Source organism: Pongo pygmaeus, chromosome 20, assembly GCF_028885625.2.
Source record: "Pongo pygmaeus isolate AG05252 chromosome 20, NHGRI_mPonPyg2-v2.0_pri, whole genome shotgun sequence".
NCBI lineage: Eukaryota > Metazoa > Chordata > Mammalia > Primates > Hominidae > Pongo > Pongo pygmaeus.
This window is the reverse complement of record NC_072393.2, coordinates 43,973,551-43,993,994: the sequence shown is the minus strand read 5'-3', so window position 1 is coordinate 43,993,994 and position 20,444 is coordinate 43,973,551. Positions and strand designations below refer to the sequence as shown.

At 52.3% G+C, this 20,444-nt stretch overlaps 1 protein-coding gene across 2 annotated transcripts in view; it reads right to left on the bottom strand.

Moving 5' to 3' along the window:
* Positions 1-20,444, bottom strand: part of RYR1 (ryanodine receptor 1) — a 155,728-nt gene that overhangs the window by 124,892 nt on the left and 10,392 nt on the right. For both annotated transcript variants that reach the window (XM_054462589.2, XM_054462590.2), the window contains exons 6-22: positions 20,248-20,360; positions 19,841-19,934; positions 17,966-18,059; positions 17,763-17,837; positions 16,054-16,210; positions 15,752-15,916; positions 12,638-12,759; positions 11,518-11,713; positions 9,218-9,353; positions 9,042-9,137; positions 8,837-8,955; positions 6,853-6,986; positions 6,196-6,437; positions 5,162-5,354; positions 3,910-4,126; positions 950-1,054; positions 628-731 (exon numbers count right to left, since the gene is read on the bottom strand). In XM_054462589.2, coding sequence (XP_054318564.2) covers positions 628-731; positions 950-1,054; positions 3,910-4,126; positions 5,162-5,354; positions 6,196-6,437; positions 6,853-6,986; positions 8,837-8,955; positions 9,042-9,137; positions 9,218-9,353; positions 11,518-11,713; positions 12,638-12,759; positions 15,752-15,916; positions 16,054-16,210; positions 17,763-17,837; positions 17,966-18,059; positions 19,841-19,934; positions 20,248-20,360 — 2,362 coding nt within the window. The remainder of the gene's footprint in view (positions 1-627; positions 732-949; positions 1,055-3,909; positions 4,127-5,161; positions 5,355-6,195; positions 6,438-6,852; positions 6,987-8,836; positions 8,956-9,041; positions 9,138-9,217; positions 9,354-11,517; positions 11,714-12,637; positions 12,760-15,751; positions 15,917-16,053; positions 16,211-17,762; positions 17,838-17,965; positions 18,060-19,840; positions 19,935-20,247; positions 20,361-20,444) is intronic.

Genomic DNA, 20,444 nt, shown 5'->3' with positions numbered 1-20,444 from the left:
AGGCTTCACGACTTCTGTCTTTCCCTTTGTCTTTGTCTGTATAACTGACTATGTCTGTGTTTTCCTGTCTGTCGCTTTCTCCTGTCTCCCTGTCTCTTTCTGCATCTCTCTCTCTTTCCATCCCTGCCTTTTCTTTCTCTCTCTTTCTGCCTCTGTCCCTTTCTTGCTCCTCGTTTGCTTTTTTTTTTTTTTTTTTTTTCTGAAACGGCATCTCGCTCTGTCACCCAGGCTGGAATACAGTAGCGTGATCTCGGCTCACTGCAACCTCTGCCTCCCAGGTTCAAATGATTCTCCTGCCTCAGCCTCCCAAGTAGCTGGGATTACAGGGGTGCACCACCATGCCTGGCTAAGTTTTGTATTTTTAGTAGAGACAGGGTTTTGCCATATTGGCCAGGCTGGTCTCGAACGGCTGACCTCAAGTGATCCACCCGCCTCAGCCTCCCAAAGTGCTAGGATTATAGGTGTGACCCACCGTGCCCAGCCACTCCCTGTTTGTTTCTGTCTCACAATCCCTGTCCCCTCCATCCTTCTCTCTCTCAGTCTCTACCTTCTGCCCCGTCTCTCCATGCCTCCCTCCCCCACCGCACCAGCAGCCAGCCCCAGCCCCCGGCTCCCCTGGGCCCTCACTTGAGCGTCTCCCCAGACATCTGCAGGTTGTAGTTCCTCTCAGGCTCTGGAAGGCTGTGGAAGTCCACAAGACACGGGTGCAGCCTCTTATTGTCATCCCGAACCTGGAGAAAACCCAGGGTCAACTCCTTGTGCTCCCCTTTCCTCTCCACTCCCCACATGCCCAGACTGTGACCCCTGACCTGCAACCCTAGTTCTGCCACCCTCAGTCCAAGGACCTCCTGGTGCCCTGTGGTCCCTCCCTCCTCTCCGCCGGTGAGCCGCTCTCCCTCCTGGCACCCAAGTCTAGCCGGCCTCCCGCAGGCTGCAGGCAGCCCCTCACCGGGCCGTAGGTCCAGCCCTGCTCGATGCGGGTTAGTGCCCAGAGCTCATGGATGTTCTCCGCCAGCTTCTCCCGAATGCGCTCCAGATGGGGCGGCAGGACGATCTAGGGGCAGAGGGACGTTCTTGAGATCCCCAAGGTCCCTCTACCCTCCTCCATCATGACCCCTCTTCCCAAGGACGCCTGTGAGCCCTGGAAGGCTCCTCCAGCACCCCCTTTCCCACCATCCGGCAGCCCTGCTCCCCATCCCTCGCCTTGACTCTAGGGTTGACACTCAGATGGGTGAGGGCTTAGCATCCTCAGAATTAAGGAATTATCCAGGGCCAGCCATGGTGGCTCACACCTGTAATCGCAGCACTTTGGGAGGCTAAGGGCGGAGAGGGGGCAGATTGCCTGAGGTCAGGAGTTCAAGACCAGCCTAGGCAACATGGTGAAACCCCTTCTCTTCTAAAAATACAAAAAATTAGCCAGACATGGTGGTGCGCACCTGTAGTCCCAGTTACTTGGGAGGCTAAGGCAGGAGAATCGCTTGAACTCTGGAGGCAGAGGTTGCAGTGAGCCAAGATTGTGCCACTGCACTTCAGCCTGGGCAAAAGAGCAAGACTCTGTCTCCAAAAAAAAAAAAAAAAGAAACAGAGAGAGAGAGAATTAAGGAATTATCTGGGACGGGTCTGTCTCCCCCGTGGACTGGGAGCTCCACGAGGGCAGGGCCTGGAGCTGCCCTGGTCTCCACCAAGTCCCCAGCCCTATCCAGCCCAGAACCAGACTCAGACCCAGAAGAGAGGCTTGGGAAATGTTCGCTGAATGAAAAGAATGGAGGAGTCTCCTTCCTTCTCTGTATGAGGATCATAGCGATACCTAATAAGGACTCAGTGAGATCATTAATGTAAATTACTAAATGTTACATAGTTAATATCGATGCCTGGCAGAGGGTAAGAACCTAGTAGACAGTAGCAGTGCTGGTGTTCCGCAGGCAAGAGGCAATGATGGTTTGGACTTGGGCAGGACATGGGGAGGAGGAAAGCGGGGTCGGGGGGATGTCTGGGAGGCCGAGTGGACAGCCCACGAGGCTGACAGGCTGGGGGATGGGGACAGAGGCATCCAGGGTGAGGCCCAGGGCACTGGTCTGGGGACAGGGGGATGGTGAGGTCACCCCCGCAGATGATATCACTGCTACTAATAATGAGTGACTGTCTTGAGTGCTTACTGTTTAATCAGGACTGGACTACGCATCTTGCCTATATCCATTCATCTCACCGTCACAACAATGAACAATGCTATCAGATAGGTCCTGGTGTTATCCCCTTTTCCTCACGGAGGAGGAAACTGAGGCTCAGGGAGGGGAGGTCACATGCCCAAGATCACGTGACTGAAAACCAAACCCTTGCTGTCAGGCTTTTAAATGTAACCTATATTCCCTCCTATAGGGACATGCTTGGAGGGAAGGCAAAAACACTCCTTTCTTTCTTTCTTCTTTTGAGATGGAGTCTTGTTCTGTCGCCCAGGATGGAGTGCAGTGGTACAATCTCGGCTCGCTGCAACCTCCACCTCCCGGGTTCAAGTGATTCTCCTGCCTCAGCCTCCTGAGTAGCTGGGATTACAGGTGCCTGCCACCATGCCTGGCTCATTTTTGTATTTTTGGTAGAGATGGGGTTTCACCACGTTGGCCAGGCTGGTCTTGAATTCCTGACTTCAGGTGATCTGCCCGCCTCAGCCTCCCAAAGTGCTGAGATTACAGGCATGAGCCACCACACCCAGCCTTTTTCTTTCTTTCTTTCTTTCTCTCTCTTCCTTTCTTTTTTTTTTTTTTTCTTTTTTTCAGGGTTTTGCTCTGTCACCCAGGCTGGAGTGCAGTGGTACAATCATAGGTCACTGCAGCCTCGAATCCCTGGGCTCAAGTGACCTCCCATCTCAGCCTCCCAAGTAGCTGGGACTACAGTCATGGACCATCACCTCAGCTAACTTTTAATTTTTAGTAGAGATGGGGTCTTGCTATGTTGCCTAGGCTGGTCTCAAACTCGTGGACTCAAGCAATCCTCCTGCCTCGGCCTCTCAAAGTTCTAGGATCACAGGTGTGAGCCAACCTTTCTTTGTGGGGCAGTGGTGAGGACTCCCTGAGACTGCAATTCTGCCCTGACAGAATCCTTTGCCTCTCTGTGCTCGGTTTCTCCATCTGTTAAACAACGAGGTTCCCAGCTTCTAGTTCCCAGCTCCCCACCTCTCTCACTCCTTTTAAAAAATTGTCTAAATTTGTAAATATTAAAATTTTTTTTTCTGTAAATACGGGGTCTCACCACGTTACCCAGACTAATCTCGAACTTTTGGGCTCAAGCGCAAGGCCCCCACTTTGGCTTCCCAAAATGTTGGTTGCTTTTGTTTTTTTGTTTGTTTGTTTGTTTTGAGATGGAGTCTCACTCTGTTGCCCAGGCTGGAGTGTAGTGGCACGATCTTGGCTCCTTGCAACCTCTGCCTCCCAGGTTCAAGCAATTCTCCTGCCTCAGCCTCCCAAGCTGCTGGGATTACAGGCACCTGCCACCATGCTAATTTTTGTTTTTTGTTTTGTTTTGAGATGGAATTTCACTCTTGTTGCCCATGCTGGAGTGCAATGGTGCGACCTCAGCTCACTGCAAACTCCACCTCCCGGGTTCAAGCGATTCTCCTGCCTCAGTCTCCCGAGTAGCTGGGATTACAGGTGCCCACCACCACATCCAGCTAACTTTTTGTATTTTTAGTAGAGACAGGGTTTCACTTTCACCGTGTTGGCCAGGCTGGTCTTGAACTCCTGACCTCAGGTGATCCACCCGCCTCAGCCTCCCAAAGTGCTGGGCTTACAGGCATGAGCCACCGCGCCTGGCCATCCAAAGTGCTGGGATTACAGGCATGAACGATGGCACCCTACCCCCTCTCTGACTCCTAAGAGACCCTGCCTCACCAGAAAACCTTTGCAGGGTAGGCAGTACCTGGACAGTGTCCACAGGGCAGGGCACGAAATCGGTGTGTGAGAGGCAGCGACTGGGGCCCACCAGGTGAGGCCCCCGGGGCCCCTCCCGTCGATACTCCTTGATGGGTTCAAGATGGAGTCGCTCTCGAGGGAGCACAGCCTCATGGCATGGGGCATAGCCAGGTGGGGGCAGGAACTTGAATTCACCATGGCGGCCACCAAGGAGGAACCGCACCCTGGGGAAGGACAATGGGGATCATTGAGGGGAGGTTATGGGGGACAGTCTGTGGTCAGTGGGGGACATGGAAGCAGTTCTGGGATCAATGGAAAGTTCTGGGGAGACCCAAGGTCACCGGGCAGTCATAGTGTCCTGGAGGTCATTTAGAAGTCATAAAAAGAAGTCTAGAGTCAAAGGAATATCATAAGGGAATTAAGAGCCAGGGAGTTGAGAGCAGGAGGGTCTCTGGTTAATCTAGAAGAGTTCAGATGACTGCAAGGTCATGGAACAGTCCTTCAGAGGAGACCCTAGGTCAACAGAGCATTCAGGGACATTGGAAGGTTGGGGAGACCAAGAAGAAGGTCATTTGAGAAGTCACTGAGCATCTGTTACAATTATGAGATAAACATAAACACCGTTGAATGGACATTCGGAGAGCTTGGGGTGATTGGGAAAGGACTGGATCATTGGGGGGGCTTTGGAATAAATGGGGTTATTCGGGAGCAGGGTCACTGGGCAAGTCTGGGTCTATTGAAAGGTCATCGGGAGATGCTGGCATTGTTAAGAGATTATTGAGAGAGTATGGTGTCTTTGGAAGAGTCTGAAGTCATTAGGGGGTTAAGGAGGGTCTGGAGTCATGAGATCATCATCAGATTCTGGTGTCATTGGGAGAGTCTGAGGCTACTGGGGAGTCAAGGAAGGTCTGGAGTCATGAGATCATCATCAGATTCTGGAGTCACTGGGAAAGTCTGAGGTCATTGGGAGGTCACCGGAAGAACCTTGGGTTGTTGAGAGACCACTAGGAGAGTCTGAGACCATTATCTCAGAGGTTACCAGAAGGACATGGGGTTAGGGAGAATCTGAGGTCATTGGAAAAAGTCTGGGGTCACGTGGAAGTCCCTGGGATCTTCAAGTAAGGGTTCTGGCCACCGGTCACTCTTGATGGTAGGCTGCAGTGTCCTGGCCTCCTGGGGGGCCATGGAGTGACTGGGGAAGCTGTCTCAGGTCAGTCCTAGGTCTGAGGACTGGCCGTGGGGTGGGGGCAAGTTCTCACTTGACACCAGCCGAGAAGCTGACAACAGGGAAGAAGAGCCCGTCCAGGTTGAAGGATTCAAAGACGCCCTGCACGGGGCAGCCGTTGATGCGGAAGGAGATGGACGGCACGCTGAGGTCCAGGCAGCAGCTGATCACGTCTTCAGGGGCCAGGAGGTGCTGCCCTGGGGAAGTCACTGGGCGTGCCACGTGTCCTGCATCAGTCACCAGAGGTGGGTCAGACGTCATAGGTCCCACAGAACCAATGATACCAAGAGAAAAGGGACAGATATTGGAGGCTCATGTGGGGACTGCATCCTGGAAACCCTAATGGAAAGTGCTCCCTTGGATGCTCCCGTAGCTCTGAAATGAAGGGCAGAGGTCAGGGTTCCCCTGAAGTTAGGATTCTGAGCTGTGGGGCCAGAGATTAAATCCTCCTGGGGGCCAGATGCAGTGGCTCACACCTGTAATCCCAGCACTTTGGAAGGCCAAGGCGGATGGATCACTTGAGGTCAGGAGACCAGCCTGGCCAATGTGGTGAAACCCTGTCTCTACTAAAAATACAAAAATGAGCCGGGCATGGTGGCGCATGCCTGTAGTCCCAGCTACTCGGGAGGCTGAGGCAGGAGAATCACTTGAACCCGAGAGGCAGAGGTTGCAATGAGCTGAGATCATGTTACTGCACACCAGCCTAGGAGACAGAGTGAGACTCTGCTTCAAAATAAATAAACAAACAAACAAAATAAATAAATAAATTCTCCTGGGGTCAGAAGTCAAAGATCAGAGATCACAGTAATCTGAGTGGTCTTCTGGGATATCTAGGGTCAGAGGTCACACTTACTCTGGGATCAGAGTTCTGTAGGTAACGAGGATACAAGTCAGAGCCGGGAATCTGGAAGCTCTGGGGTTAGGGTCTTGGGAAATGAGGACTAAAAGGTCAAAAGTTGACCTTTTCTGGGAGTCAGGATCCTGAGAACCCCAAAGTGTATGGTCAGAGTCTTAGAAACGCTGGGGTCAATGGTCAGGGGTTAGGGTCCCCTGGAAGGGGTCAGGTACCTGTCCAGAGATGCAGTCCATCAAAGCCGTAGGAATAGAGGTCATCGCCGACCCCGTTGCCGCCCCAGCCCTCGCCGCCCCCAGGGTAGGGGCTGTAGCCCTCGGTGAGGGCCCAGCCCACCCGCAAGTGGGTGGCCTGAGCTGTCAGAAATGGAGTCACCTCGTCCACCATCACCTCAAAGTACCATTTGCTGTACTGCGTGGTGCCTTCCGCTCGGCCCACAAAGATGTTGGGGCGGATGCTGCAGGAGAGATGGGACAGGAGAGGGGGATGACGGAGAGGCAGAGAGGAGAGCCAAGTGGTGGGAAGCGGGAGAGAGACAGACATCCGCAGACAGAGAGAGAGAGATGGGAGAGAGACAGGGAGAAAGACATGGAGGAAGAATCGAGACAGAAACAGGCAAAGACAAAAAGAGAAAGCAGAGAGAGACAGAGAGAACGAAAGAAACAGACAGAGGCAGAAATGGAGCCTGGAAGACAGAACAAGAGGAGTGGATGCCAAGGGAGAGTGGGGGCCACAGTGGACACCTGTGAGGACTAGTTGTTAACCCTGGGGTGGCAGATTAAGGAAGGGACATCCACCTGGGTGTGGAGTCTCTAAGTCAGGGAGAGGATTGAGAGGTTCTGAGTTCTGGGGTCAGATGTTAAGAGCCAGACCTGGTGACATAGTTGATGAGGTTTGTCTGCAGCAGAAGCTCACGGCCAGGCAGCAAGTTCTCAGTAATAAGATCTTGGTTGGAGCGTACAGCCACACCATTACACACACACAGGGAGCATAGCACGTCCAGGACCTAGAGGTCAAGGTCAGAGGTCAAAGAGTGTGTAGGCACCAGGGCAGGGTCTATGGAAGAACCCTGGGAGGGAGGGAAGCCAGGAGGAAAGGACAGCGCATTGGGATAAGATGTGGCAATTTTGACTGAGAGGAGGTGGTGAAAGTGGAAGGTCAGGGATCAGAGAAAGGTTAGGGGTCAAAGAGGAAGATCTGGCAAGAGGCTGAGGGAGGGTCACATGAGTTGGGATAAGGTATCAGCAATGTAAGGAAGGAGATACTGGAGTAGTGAGGTAAGAGGTCAGAGGGCAGAGTGAAAACGACCAGTGAGAGACACAGGAATCAAGATGAAATTTTAAATCAGCAGGGGTTGCAAACTTGTGTCTTTAGGGGCCAAGTGGAAAATGTATTAGGCTGGTGCAAAAGTAATTCCAGTTTTTGTCATTCCTTTTTTTTTTTTTCTTGAGACAGAGTCTGGCTCTGTCGCCCAGGCTGGAATGCAGTGGCGCAATCTCAGCTCACTGCAAGCTCCGCCTCCCGGGTTCATGCCATTCTCCTGCCTCAGCCTCCTGAGTAGCTGGGACTACATGTGCCCGCTACCACGCCCGGCTAATTTTTTGTATTTTTAATAGAGATGGGGTTTCACTGCGTTAGCCAGGATGGTCAGTCTCGATCTGCTGACCTCGTGATCCACCCGCCTTGGCCTCCCAAAGTGCTGGGATTACAGGCGTGAGCCACCGTGCCCGGCTGTCATTCCTTTTAATAGCAAAACTGCAATTACTTTTGCACTGACTGAATAAATGTGTGAAGTGGTTAGAAATAATGCAACAGGAACTTGTAGGGCTATGGCAAACTAGAGTGTGTATATATATATATACATGTATATATATATGTGTGTATATATATGTGTGTGTATATATATACGTGTATATATATGTGCGTATATATGTGTATATATATATACATGTATATATATGTGTGTGTATATATATATGTACAGTCCACCTAGAGGCTGTAATATTTGAAAAATTTAAAAACATTTCAGCGCCACCGGTGGGGCACGGTGGCTCACACCTGTAATCCCAGCACTTTGGGAGGCCAAGGTGGGTGGATCACCTGAGGTCAGGAGTTCTAGACCAGCCTGGCCAACATGGTGAAACCCTGTCTCTACTAAAATTACAAAAATTAGCTGGGCGTAGTGGCGGGCACCTGTAATCCCAGCTACTCGGGAGGCTGAGGCAGAAGAATTGCTTGAACCTGGGAGGCAGAGGTTGCAGTGAGCCGAGATCATGCCACTGCACTCCCACTCCAGTCTGGGTGACAGAGCAAGACTCTGTCTCAAAAAAAAAACAAAAAACAAAATGCCGAGCGCCAGTGGTTCACACCTGTAATTCCAGCACTTTGGGAGGCTGAGGTGGGCGGATCACGAAGCCAAGAGATTGAGACCATCCTGGCCAACATTGTGAAACCCCGTCTCTACTAAAAAAAATACAAAAATTAGCTGGGCATGGTGGCGTGTGCCTGTAGTCCCAGCTTCTTGGGAGGCCGAGGCAGGAGAATTGCTTGAACCCAGGAGGCAGAGGTTGCAGTGAGCCAAGATAGCACCACTACACTCCAGTCTGAGCAACAGTGTGAGACCCTGTCTCAAAAAAAAAAATTTTCAGAGATCTAACCAAGCACATCTGTGGCCCAGAATCAACTTAAGAGTCATTGTTTGAGACCCCTGTGTTGAGATGAAAGCCAGTGGGAGTGGCGTACAGGTGAGAGATGAGATGGAGGAAGGAAGTGAGGGAGTGAGCAGAGTTCTGGGGCCCTGGGGAGAGGTCAGCATTCAGAGTTCAGGGGATGAGAGGTCAGGGGTGAGGGGCCGACCTTGTGGTTCCTCCCATGCTTGTCCAGGAGGGAGATGATGGACTTGATGTGATTCTCCTGGATGATGTTCAGAACCTCCGGACTCTCAATGAGGACACAGTACAGGACCTCCAGGATGCCTGCCAGGGTTTCCAGAATGAGAGGTGAAGTGACCATGGCCATCCCCTCCCACAAGCCTCTGTCCCACTCCCCCGGGTTCTCCTACCAGATGAGGCCTCCAGCCGATCCAGCTTGCTGACCAGCCAGTCCAAGTTTGTGGAGAAGAGGGCACAGTTGCTACGATTGCCACGGATTAGAGAAGCTGAGGGGGGAAGAGGTGTCAGATCCAATAGGACTGGGGATCTGGGGTGTTCTCAGGAGAGTCAGGACTGGGACCGCTACCTAGGAGTTCATAGAGAAGATTCACAATCTCTTTCCAGGACTCAGCTGCCTCCTCCCCTGCAAACTCGGCAAAGTGGGCAGCGGTGGTGTAGACATTTAGGCGGTCAATGCAATTCAGGACCATGGAGAGCATCCCCTAGGATGAGGAAAATAAGAGGGGTCACAATAGGAGACCCAAGCCCTCCCTTCCTTGTCTTTCTTGGATTCACGAATTCATATTCCTTCAACAACTAGTGACGGTGTGTTCCCAGATCTAAACCAGCCCCTTCGGTTTCATATTCCCAATCAGTCCCATTGCTCTCCTCTCCTCCTTGGCTCCCCATATCTATTCTTGTCCTCTCTGACTCTATCCCCAGTATGAGATTCAGTCCATGATAATTCAGTCCTTATTAACACCAGGACTGAGTTTATACTTCCCCTTCCTGCACTTTTCTCTCCATCCTACTCACTTCCGGGAACCCCACTCCTGGTCCTAATTGGCCCAGTTCACTCTCCACACCAACCATCAGAAAGATTTTTCTCACTTTATCTTTTCTTTTTTTTTTTTTTTTACATTTTAATATTTTTTCTTATTTCATTGTGAATCATAATATACATACAGAAAAGTACATAAAACATATACAATCAATTCTCATTATTCATAGTTATGTTCTATAAAGTGATTATGAAGGCTGAATTATCAAATACTGAACCACTGCTTCTAGGGGAAATACAGGGAGTCCCTGTGAGTCTGTGACAGCATTTTCATCAACCACTTATTACATAACCTTGTTTTTTATGTTTCTGTTTAAAGACAGTTATTTAATATATATTGTTGAGTCATTAACATTAAATTCACAGCCAATAGTACTATAACTCATGCCTTAATTAAGCTTATCTAACACATATTTTCTCAGTAAGGCACATCATAGCTTTCTTGAACTCAGGAAAGCTAGACAGCACTTCAGCACTACACTTGGGAGACATTATAAACAGTGAAATCAACAAAAAGGACAAAACTGTCTGGGTGCAGTGGCTCACGCCTGTAATCCCAGCTCTTTGGGAGGCGAAGGCGGGCGGATCACCTGAGGTCAGAAGTTTGAGACCAGCCTGGCCAACATGGCGAAACCCCATCTCTACTAAAAATACAAAAATTAGCCGGGCGTGGTGGCTCACACCTGTAGTTTCAGCTACTTGGGAGGCTGAGGCAGGAGAATCATTTGAACCCGGGAGGTGGAGGTTGCGGTGAGCCAATATCACACCACTGCACTCCAGCCTGGGCGACAGAGAGAGACTCTGTTTCAAAAAACAAGACAAAACAAAACAATTGTTGTATCTGCATCCTGGGGCCCAGATCAGTAGTGAGAGTAGCAGTGCCTCAAAGTGGAGAGCACAACCAAAGTGGCCATCACACTGACCAGCTCTGCCACTGACTAGCTGTGACTGTAGAGGACCAAAACCTCCTGTGGCTTCCAAAGCCAAAGTCCTCACCAAGGCCTGGCCCTCGTCACCTCTCTGCCCTCATTTCCTCCCACTCCCCCACCCAAGCCTCCCTGCTCCAATCACCACCTGACTGTTTCTGGAACATGCCAAACACCCGCCCACCTCATAGCCTTTGCACGTGGCTTCCTCTCTTCCTCCAGGTCACCCTGCCTGACGGCTCTGTCTTAAACTGCAAAACCTCAACACTCCCTACCCCTTACCTGCTGAATTTTTCTCTTTAACAGTTATTACCATCTAATATGCCATACAATTTACTTATTTATTTTATTGATCTCCTGTCTCTCCCTGCCGTGTCAACTCCATAAGGACAGAGATTTTTTTCTGTTTTGTTCACAGCTGGCCTCCCCTCCCTAATGCCCAAAGATCTGTGTCTGGCTCGGCACCTCCCATACCCCACCCTGATTCTGTCCGCCCACCCCGCAGACCCTGCGCCAGCAGACCCCGCCCGCTGAGTCGGCAGCCCTACTTCTGACCTCTGGCCCCACCCCTGGCCTCACCTCCCCGGGCCTCATCCTATTCCTGAGCTTCACACAGGCCCCGCTCCTCAGCTCTTTTATTTCGTCCTTCTCTCCAGGCCCCGCCCCCTGGTCGGCCATACGCCCTGCCCCTTCCCAAAGGTCCTGCCCACCAGTGCAGCAGGCCCGCCCCTCCTAAGGCCCCGCCCCCTCGTGTTCTCACTGGCTGGGGTTCCTGTCCGGCTCCTTCTCCTGCCCCGCCCCCTTCTCAGACTCTACTTCCCCAGGTCCCTCAGGCCCCGCTCCTCAGTGGTCCCGCCCCCTGGTCCCACAGGCCCCGCTCCACCCTCGCCGCGTCCTCACCTCCTCCTGGAAGAGGCTCTGGCGGTTGCGCAGGCTTCGCAGCTTGCTCTGCTTCTCCTCGTGCTGCAAGTCCTCGGAGGGAGGCTCGAAGTAGATGATGAGGTCCTGCAGGCTCAGGATAACGCCCTCGATGGGCAGCGCTGTGCCAGCCGGCGGCCCTGAGCCCCGTGGCTTCCCGCTGAAGCTGTCCAGGCTCCTACAGGGACCTCGCAGCTGTCAGCCACGGCCGGGAGCGCTAACTGCCTCAACCTCACTGCCGCAACCTCATTCCCGCAAGACTCCCCCAGACCCACCCGTTTTACAGAGAGGGAGACTGAGACACAGAGAGGGAGACTGAGACGCAGAGAGGGAAAAGCATTTGTCCGAGGTCACACAATGGCCAAGGGCAGAGCTGGGACTGGGACTCGCTCCTGTGTAGGTACAGGGGGGTCCCGGAACTCAGGGATGGAGAGGTCCAGGGTCCAGGCTCTGGGTGTCAGGGGTGTGAAAGTTGGGTGATGATCAGGAGTGTGATCATGGTTGTCAAGGTCAGATTAGGGGTCAAGTGTACAGAGGTCAGGAGTTTAGAGGTTAGGGGTCATGTGTATATTATTGTTATTATTTTTTGAGAAGGGTCTCGCTCTGTCATTGAAGCTGGAGTATAGTGGCTCACTGCAGCCTCTGCCCCCCGGCTCAAGCAATCCTCCCTCCTCAGCCTCCCATGCAGCTGGGACTACAGGCACGTGCCACCACACCTGGCCAATATTTTGTAATTTTTTTATAGAGACAGGGTTTCACTATGTTGCTCAGGCTGGTCTCAAACTCCTGGGCTCAAGCGATCTACCCGCCTCAGCCTCTCAAAGTGCTAGGATTACAGGCATAAGCCACTGTGCCCAGCCTAATTTTTTTTTTTTTTTTTTTTTTTTGGTAGAGGCAGGGTCTCCCTATGCTGCCCAGGCTGGTCTCAAGCTCCTGGGCTCAAGCGATCCTCCTGCCTTGCCCTCCCAAAGTCTTGGGATTACAGGTGTGAGCCACTGCACTTGGCCCATGTATATGTTAGACAAGGGTGTGGGCAACAGAGGTAGAGATGAAAGAGGCCAGGTGCATGGATGCCCGGAGCATGGGAGGGCAGGTCGCTCACTTGATGAACTGGTTGTATAGGCCATTGGTGCTGTGGATCATGCGGGCAGCCTGGGACTCCTCCTGCTGGCAGCGGGTCAGCGACAGTGCGTCGTCCATGTGGCCCTCCTGGTGCAGCATGGCCTAGGAGTGGGGAGACAGAGGTCTGGAGTGGGCCCAGCCACCCAGGGCCATGCCCCCAAGACGTCTGTCCAGACTTGAGTTCTGCACTTGCCCCCTCCTCCCTGCTCTGCAGAATCTCACTGCAAATTCCTCCTCATTTTTCTGTCCCCCGTCATCTGTCTCCTCCGTGTCTTTGATTCTCTCTCTCCTCTCTGTCTCTCTGTGTCCCTGTTTTTGGTTTTGTCTGTCTTTGTCTCTGTCTATCTCTCTCACCTCTGTCCCTGCCTCTCCCTCTCTATCTCTCTGTCCCTATCTCCTTCCTGTCTCTGTCTCCAGGCCAGACCCTTTCCACCCGTACCTACTGCTAACTTAACATTCCCCCCGACCAGAAAGCTCTAACAACCCCCAAACTGAACCTGTCCCAGACAGAATGCCGGACCACCTTTCTATGAGGTGAGACCATCATGGCTGCTGGCTTCACCCCGAGCCGACCTCCCCAGAACTCATCCAGTCTGCGGCTGTAAATACTATCCACCTGCTGATGATGCTCACGTGTCCCCACTTTGGACATGGCCCAGGCCCTGTCTCTACGCCCTTGGCTCATGTATTCAACTACAGGCCTGTTTTTGCAAACGGGTGCCTCCCCAAGGCTTCCTACTTATCCTTTCAGCAAGGCTGTAGTAAGTGGCTCTGTTCTAGGCACTGGCAGTAAAGCCTAAGATCCCTGTCCTTCTGAGCCAACACTGACTGTCCCCTAACTCGGTTAATGGCACTGATACAAGAGGTAGAGAGAAATTATTTAGGCAGAGAGTAAGGGCAATAGAGTCCTCGGCAGAGTTTCCTTTCTAACGGAAAGCAGCCCCCAAAATAATTTCTTTTCTAACAAAGAGCAGCCTGAAAAATCGAGCTACAAACATAGATAAGCAAGCTAGAAGCTTGCATGGGGGAATGTGCTGATAGAAAAGGTATACCTGGGGCTGGGCATGTCCAACATGGAGGCTCCATCTTCCCTTTATTTATTTATTTATTTATTTATTTATTGTTTCCACGTGTACAGCAAAGGAATGGACAACATGGCACAGCTCAGGCAGAGGACCCGCTTGCACAATAAAAACTTAGGGCAGAGGCAGCCAGAAATTTGTGCCCTATGCAAATGGCACAACTGGTCCAACCAGTCTTTTGCACCCTAGGTAAATCAGATACCGCCTCCCCACCAGCTCACCTGTAAAGCCCCCTGCATTTCACCATGAAACCCCCTGCATTTCAACCCATTTTTCTGGGACCCTTCTCTGCAGTAGAGAGCCCCTTCTTTCGCCTATTAAACGTCCCCTCTTAACCTCACTCTTTGTGTGTCTGCGTCCTTGTTCTCTGTGGCCGTGAGACCACAAACCTCGGGTGATACTCCAGACAATGAGGCTGTTTCAGCACTTCCATCCTTCCAGTTGCTTGGGGCAAAAAATCATGGCGTCACCCTCAACCCCTCCCCCTCTCTCACCCCACAGCCAATCTGTCAGCAAATCCTGTTGGCTCTACCCTCAGGACCCCACCAGAATCTACCACTCTTCCCAACTCCACAGTCCCCATCCTGGTCCTGTCCACTGTCATCTCCCATTTGTAACATCACAGCAGTCTCTTCTCTGGTCTCCCTGCTCTGGCTCTGTCCCCTGACCGTAGTCTGTTCCCAGAGACAGCCTAAGAATTCTGTGATCCTGCATCAGGTCACCTCCCTGCCCTGCTCAAAATCTCCTGTGAGCCCATCTCACTCAGGATAAAAACCAGAACCTGGCCAGGAGCAGTGGCTCACACTTTACACTTTAATCTCAGCACTTTGGGAGGCTGAGGCAGGAGGATCACTTGAGCCCCAGGAGTTTGAGACCAGCCTGTGTAATATAGTGAGACCTCGTCTCTACAAAAAGCAAACAAACAAACAAAACTAGACCTCTCCCATAGCCCACAAGGCCTCACACGAGCTGTTCCCATCCCCTCTCTTTCCTCACCAACCACTACTCACCCATCGCTCACCCTGCTCCAGCCACACTGTGGCTTCTTTCTGCTACTGCAACAAGCCAAGCTCATGTTAACCTCAGGACCTTTGCACATGCTATTCCCTCTGCCAAAAATAGTTTTCCCACTCCTTAATTGTAAAACTATGTACTTCACTAAAGGCAATTTGTTCACGATTTCTGAGCACTGGGAGGGCAGGGAACAGGTCGGTACAGCTCATCTATTTTCTACACACACAACCAGAACAACTTGGGTACTCAGTAATTGTTTGTTGAACGTTATTCTCAGTTGGTCATTATCCATCTTTTTCTCACTCTCTGTTTTTTTTGTTTTTGTTTTGTTTTGTTTTTGTTTTTCTGAGACGGAGTTTCACTCTTGTCAGCCAGGCTGGAGTGCAATGGCACGATCTTGGCTCACTCCCAACCTCCACCTCCCAGGTTCAAGCAATTCTTCTGCCTCAGCCTCCTGAGTAGCTGGGATTACAGGCAGCTGCCACCACGCCTGGCTAATTTTTGTATTTTTAGTACAGACAGGGTTTCACCATGTTGGCCAGGCTGGTCTCAAACTCCTGACCTCAGGTGATCCAACTGCCTGGGCCTCCCAAAGTGCTAGGATTACAGGCATGAGCCACCACGCCCGGCTGTGTCTCTGTTTCTCTATCTCTATCTTTCTCTATTTCTCTGTTTCCATGCCTCTTTATCTCTGCCTTTCCCTGCCTCTGTCTATAGATTTCTGTTCTCTCTCTCTCTCTCTCCATGTAGATATATCCCTTTGTCTTTTTTGCTGTTTCTCTCAGTCTCAGTTTTTCTCCCAGTCTCTGTCTTTCAGTCTCATCCTCAAACTCCCAAAGTCTCAAGCACCACCCTTCAGCACCCTCCCTGCACCCCACCTCACTCTGTCACCCAGGCTGGAGTGCAGTGGCATGATCACCAGCTCACTGCAGCCTTGACCTCCTGGGCTCAAGCGATTCTCCCACCTCAGCCTCCTGAGTAGCTGGGATTACACCTACCTTCTTCTTGAGCACGCCGAGCCGCAGGGCCTTGGGGTCTGGAGCGGCATAGGTGAGCCACAGTCCTGAGGCCACATGCTGCACAAAGCACAGTGACTCCCCGTACTTGATCTCAGGGGGGCCCATGCCCTCCACATCCCGCTTGGGGGCCACATCCAGCTTCTCCTGCAGGGGCAGGAGACACAGGTCAGCCTCCTCTGCCTGTGTGTTTAGCAGGGGAGCCCCGCTGAGGGAATGCAGAGTGCAGGCTGGGCTGGGACTGGGGGCTCCAGGTGAGGGAGGGCGCCACAAACCCCACTGACCTTGGAGATGCGGAAGCAGAAGGAGGTAGCCTTGGTGTGGGCCTTGCTGGCGTCAACCACCACCAGGCCCTGGTCCTCAGTGAGCGCTAGGTACCGCCCGGTGGTGACATGCCGGACTCGGAGTGGCTGGCCCCAGCGCAGGTGGCTCCCACTCCAGCTGTGGAAGGTGAAGGCCAGGGGAGTCAGAGGACCCCCCAGTTCTCTCATGGGCATTACAGTCTTTTCTTCTTTTTCTAACAGAAACCAGGTCTTGCTATGTTGCCCAAGCTGATCTTGAACTCCAGGGCTCAAGCAATCCTCCCGCCTCGGCCTCCCAAAGTGCTGGGATTACAGGCATGAGCAACCGCACCCCGCCTGGACACTATAGTCTTGGTCCAAACCTCCTTAAGCCCCGAACCCTCTTCCAGTGTTCCTCAAACTTTTCATAGGGCCCCTAAATCTTAATTAGGACCCCTAGTCCTCCCTTAGGAACCCCAATCATCTCTCAGGCCCTCACAGCTTCCTCAGGGCTTCCCAAATGTCTCCAGTGCCCTCGTTTTTCCAGACCTCTAAATTCCCCCATCATTTTACTCAGGGCCCCCAATCTCTCCTTCGAAAACCCCCCAAACCTCCTTTTCCCACAGGACTCCAGAGAGACTTCATTTTTTTTTTTTTTTTTTAAGGCAGGGCCTCAATCTGTTGCCCAGGCTGGAGTGCAGTGGCACCATCTCACCTCACTGCAACCTCTGCCTCCCAGGCTCAAGTGATTCTCCTGCCTCAGCCTCCCGAGAAGCTGGGATTACAGGTGCGTGCCACTAACGCCTGGCTAATTTTGTATTTTTAGTGGAGACGGGGTTTCACCATGTTGGCCAGGCTGGTCTTGAACTCCTGACCTCAAATGATCCACCCGCCTCGGCTTCCCAAAGTGCTGGGATTACAGGTGTGAGCCACCGCACCCAGCCTTTGTTTTTGTATTTTTTTGAGATGGAGTCTCGCTGTGTCACCCAGGCTGGAATGCGATGGTGCAATCTCAGCTCACGGCAACCGCCACCTCCTGGGTTCAAGGGATTCTCCTGCCTGAGCCTCCCCAGTAGTAAGGATTACAAGTTCCCACCACCACACCAGGCTAATTTTTGTATTTTTAGTAGAGACACGGTTTCACCACGTTAGCCAGCCTGGTCTGGAACTCCTGACCTCAAATGATCCACCTGCCTCAGCCTCCCAAAGTGCTGGCATTACAGGCGTGAGCCACCATGCTTGGCCTCTTTTTGTTTTTGTTTTGTTTGTTTTTTTGAGACAGGTTCTTGCTCTGTCACCCAGGCTGGAGTACAGTGGCAGGATCTCAGCTCACTGCAGCCTTGATCCCCTGGGCTCAAGTGATCCTCCCACCTCAGCCCCACAAAGTAGCTGAGACTAAAGGCGCACACCACCACACCCGGCTAATTCTTTATTTTTTTGCAGAGACAGGAGCCTCATGATGTTGCCCAGGCTGGTTTTGAACTTCCGGCCTCCAGTGATCCTCTCACCTCAGCCTCCCCAAAGTGCCGGGACTACAGGCATGAAGTCACCACACCTGGCCGAGATTTTCATCTCTCTCTCAGGCTGCTCTGATTTTCCCTCGAGACCCTTCAGTCTCTTTATCAGATCTTCTCTCAAGACCTTTTTTCTCCTCCCAGCCTGCCAGGTGACCCCAGCCTCGCCCTGGCCTCTCGCCACCTTCCCCACCCTACCTGATTCTCAGTGGCTCCAGTCTCCAGAGGGAGCGGGCGTGGGTGCACACAGCTCCCCCCTCATAGTAGACAAGTCTGGGGACACAGGAGAGAGTGAAGTCAAGGGTTCAGCTCCCCGGAATCTGGTCCCTAATCCTACTCATAGGGTTCCAGCCCTCCACGTCCACTCCTAGACCCCAGGCCCTCTTGTCCATGGCCCAGACCTGCGCTGGTCATCACTGTCAGCAGGGGAAATGGTCAGACACTCATCCATATGTCCATGAAAGAGGCGGAGGACGTGACCTCCCGTCACGAAGCCTGAAGAGGAGCAAGGGAAGGTGGTCAGTGGGAGGCCGGAGCCCCAGGAAGACCCAGGAGCCAAGATGAAGTCAGGGGCCCTGCTCCTCCCCTGGGGGAACGTGAAGGCTGAGTTTGGGGCTTTGCAGTTGGAGGTCCGAGTTTCAGGGTATTTTCGGGCCAAGGTTGGGGCCTGAAGTGGGGATATGAGACTTGGGGTCTGAAGCTGGGCACCTAATTTGGGGGGTCTGGGTCTGCAGAGCTGAGGCTGGGGGAGTTGTGAGTCTGTGATTTAAGGTTCTGAGTTTGGACTTTTGAGGTTGGGGTCAGAGTGTGTGTGTGGTCAAAGTGGAAGTCTAATGTTCACTGGTGTTGGAGTCTGAGTTCTAGGGTTGAGGTTTGGCCTCTGGGTTTAGAAGGGTGATGGTTGGGTCTGAGGCTGGGTTCTGGAGTTAGGGCCTGAATTTTGAGGGTTTTTTTGTTTCGTTTTGTTTAGTTTTGTTTTTAAGACAGAGTTTTGCTCTGTTGCCCAGGCTGCAGTGCAGTGGCGCAATCTTGGCTCACTGCAACCTCTGCCTCCCAGATTCAAGCAATACTCCTGCCTTAGCCTCCCAAGTAGCTGGGGCTACAGCCGCCCGCCACCATGCCCAGCCAATTTTTGTATTTTTAGTAGAGATGGGGTTTTGCCATGTTGGCCCAGGCTGGTCTCGAACTCCTGATCTCAAGTGATCCACCCGCCTTGGCCCCTCAGAGTGCTGGGATTACAGGCGTGAGCCACTGCGCTCGGCCTTGAGTATTGATTTTGGAGGCCTGAAGCTGGAAAGTGAGGTTGGGGATCTGAGGTTACAATCTAGGGTTTGGAAGTCTGAGCTTTGGGGTATGACGTAGGAGCGATCTGAGCTTTGTAGTTAGAAGTTGATGGGTCTGAGTTTCAGGGTCTGAGTTTGAGGGTCAAAAACCATCTGTGCTTTGAGTCCCAGTGTGGGTCTGGTTTAGGACTCTGAAGTCTGGGGTATGAGACTTGGGGTCAAAGTATTGGGCCGTGCCTGGAGTCTTAGCATGGGAATCTGAATTGGGAGTTTGCTTTGGTGGATTTTGGTTTTTGGGATTTGAAATTGAAGTTTGGAGGTCTGAGGCTGGAGGGCTGAAGATTGGGGTCTTGGTTTGGGGATCTGAGGTTTGAATTTGGGGGTCTGGGTTTGAGGGGCTGAGATCATAGTCTATGCTTATTGTCTAAGGAGTTTAAATTTTTTTTTTTTTTTTTTGAGGCAGAGTCTGGCTCTGTCACCCAGGCTCCTCCGCCACCCAGGTTCAAGCAATTCTCCTGCCTCACCCTCCTGAGTAGGTTGGGATTACAGGCACATGCCACCACACTCAGATAATTTTTGTGTTTTTAATAAAGATGGGGTTTCACCATGTTGGCCAGGCTGGTCTCAAACTCCTGAACTCAGGTGATCCACCCGCTTCAGCCTCCCAAAGTGCTGAGATTACCAGTGTGCACCATGCCCGGCCACAAGCTTTAGACTTGATGTTTTAAGATTTGAATCTGAGTTTAGGAGCCTTGGGGGCTAATACTTTGGGGTCTAAGTTTGGGAGCCTGATATTTAGTTTGGGGTTTGTGGGGGTCTGAGCTCTGGGGGTCTGGATTTGGGGTCAGCTGGAGATCTAAGTGTGAGAGCCATAATTTGGAGATCTAGGTTTGAGGTCTGAGGTTCCAAGGCTCCATTTGGGTATGCCTGAAGGGCAACATTAAGGGTCTGTTTTGGGGGGCTCTCCATTTGGGGGAGGTCTGGGGCCCTCACCCTCTTCGCAGCGGGAGCAGATGGGGTTCATGTTCCACAGTGTCTGCATGAAGGAAGCATCAACCTGGAGCTCCCCACTGGCGGTCGACAGGTGCTGGGGGCCACCAGTCAGAGACGATTGCAGGGGTGGGTGAGAGTCCCAGCGTCAGAGGACGGAAATCAAGGGTGGATACCCGGAAACCGGCAGATGGGAGACAGAGTCATCAGAGATCACAGATCAGGAAATGATCAAGTCGGGCAATGGGAGATCAGAAATCAGGAAATTGGATGTCAGGGGACAGGAAATGGGAAATTGGGAGTCAGGACCTTGGGGGTGGGAGATCAGCCAGGCAAACCCATGGTGAGAAGATGGGGGACCATCCCATGCACCTCCAGACCTGGGAGCAGGAGGAACCGCAATGGCTCACCAGGTAGCGCTCGGAGGAGACACTGACAAGGATGATGTCATCCCCAACGCGGACCTTTTCTCCTTCAGACCTCTGCTTGGAGGCTGGGTGCATAGTCCACCAGCAAGCCTCTCCTATGGGTGGGGATGGAACGGGGGTGGCTGTCAGGTGATGGCTTCCCAGAATGCTCTTCCCCAGGGCTCTCCCTCCACCAAGCC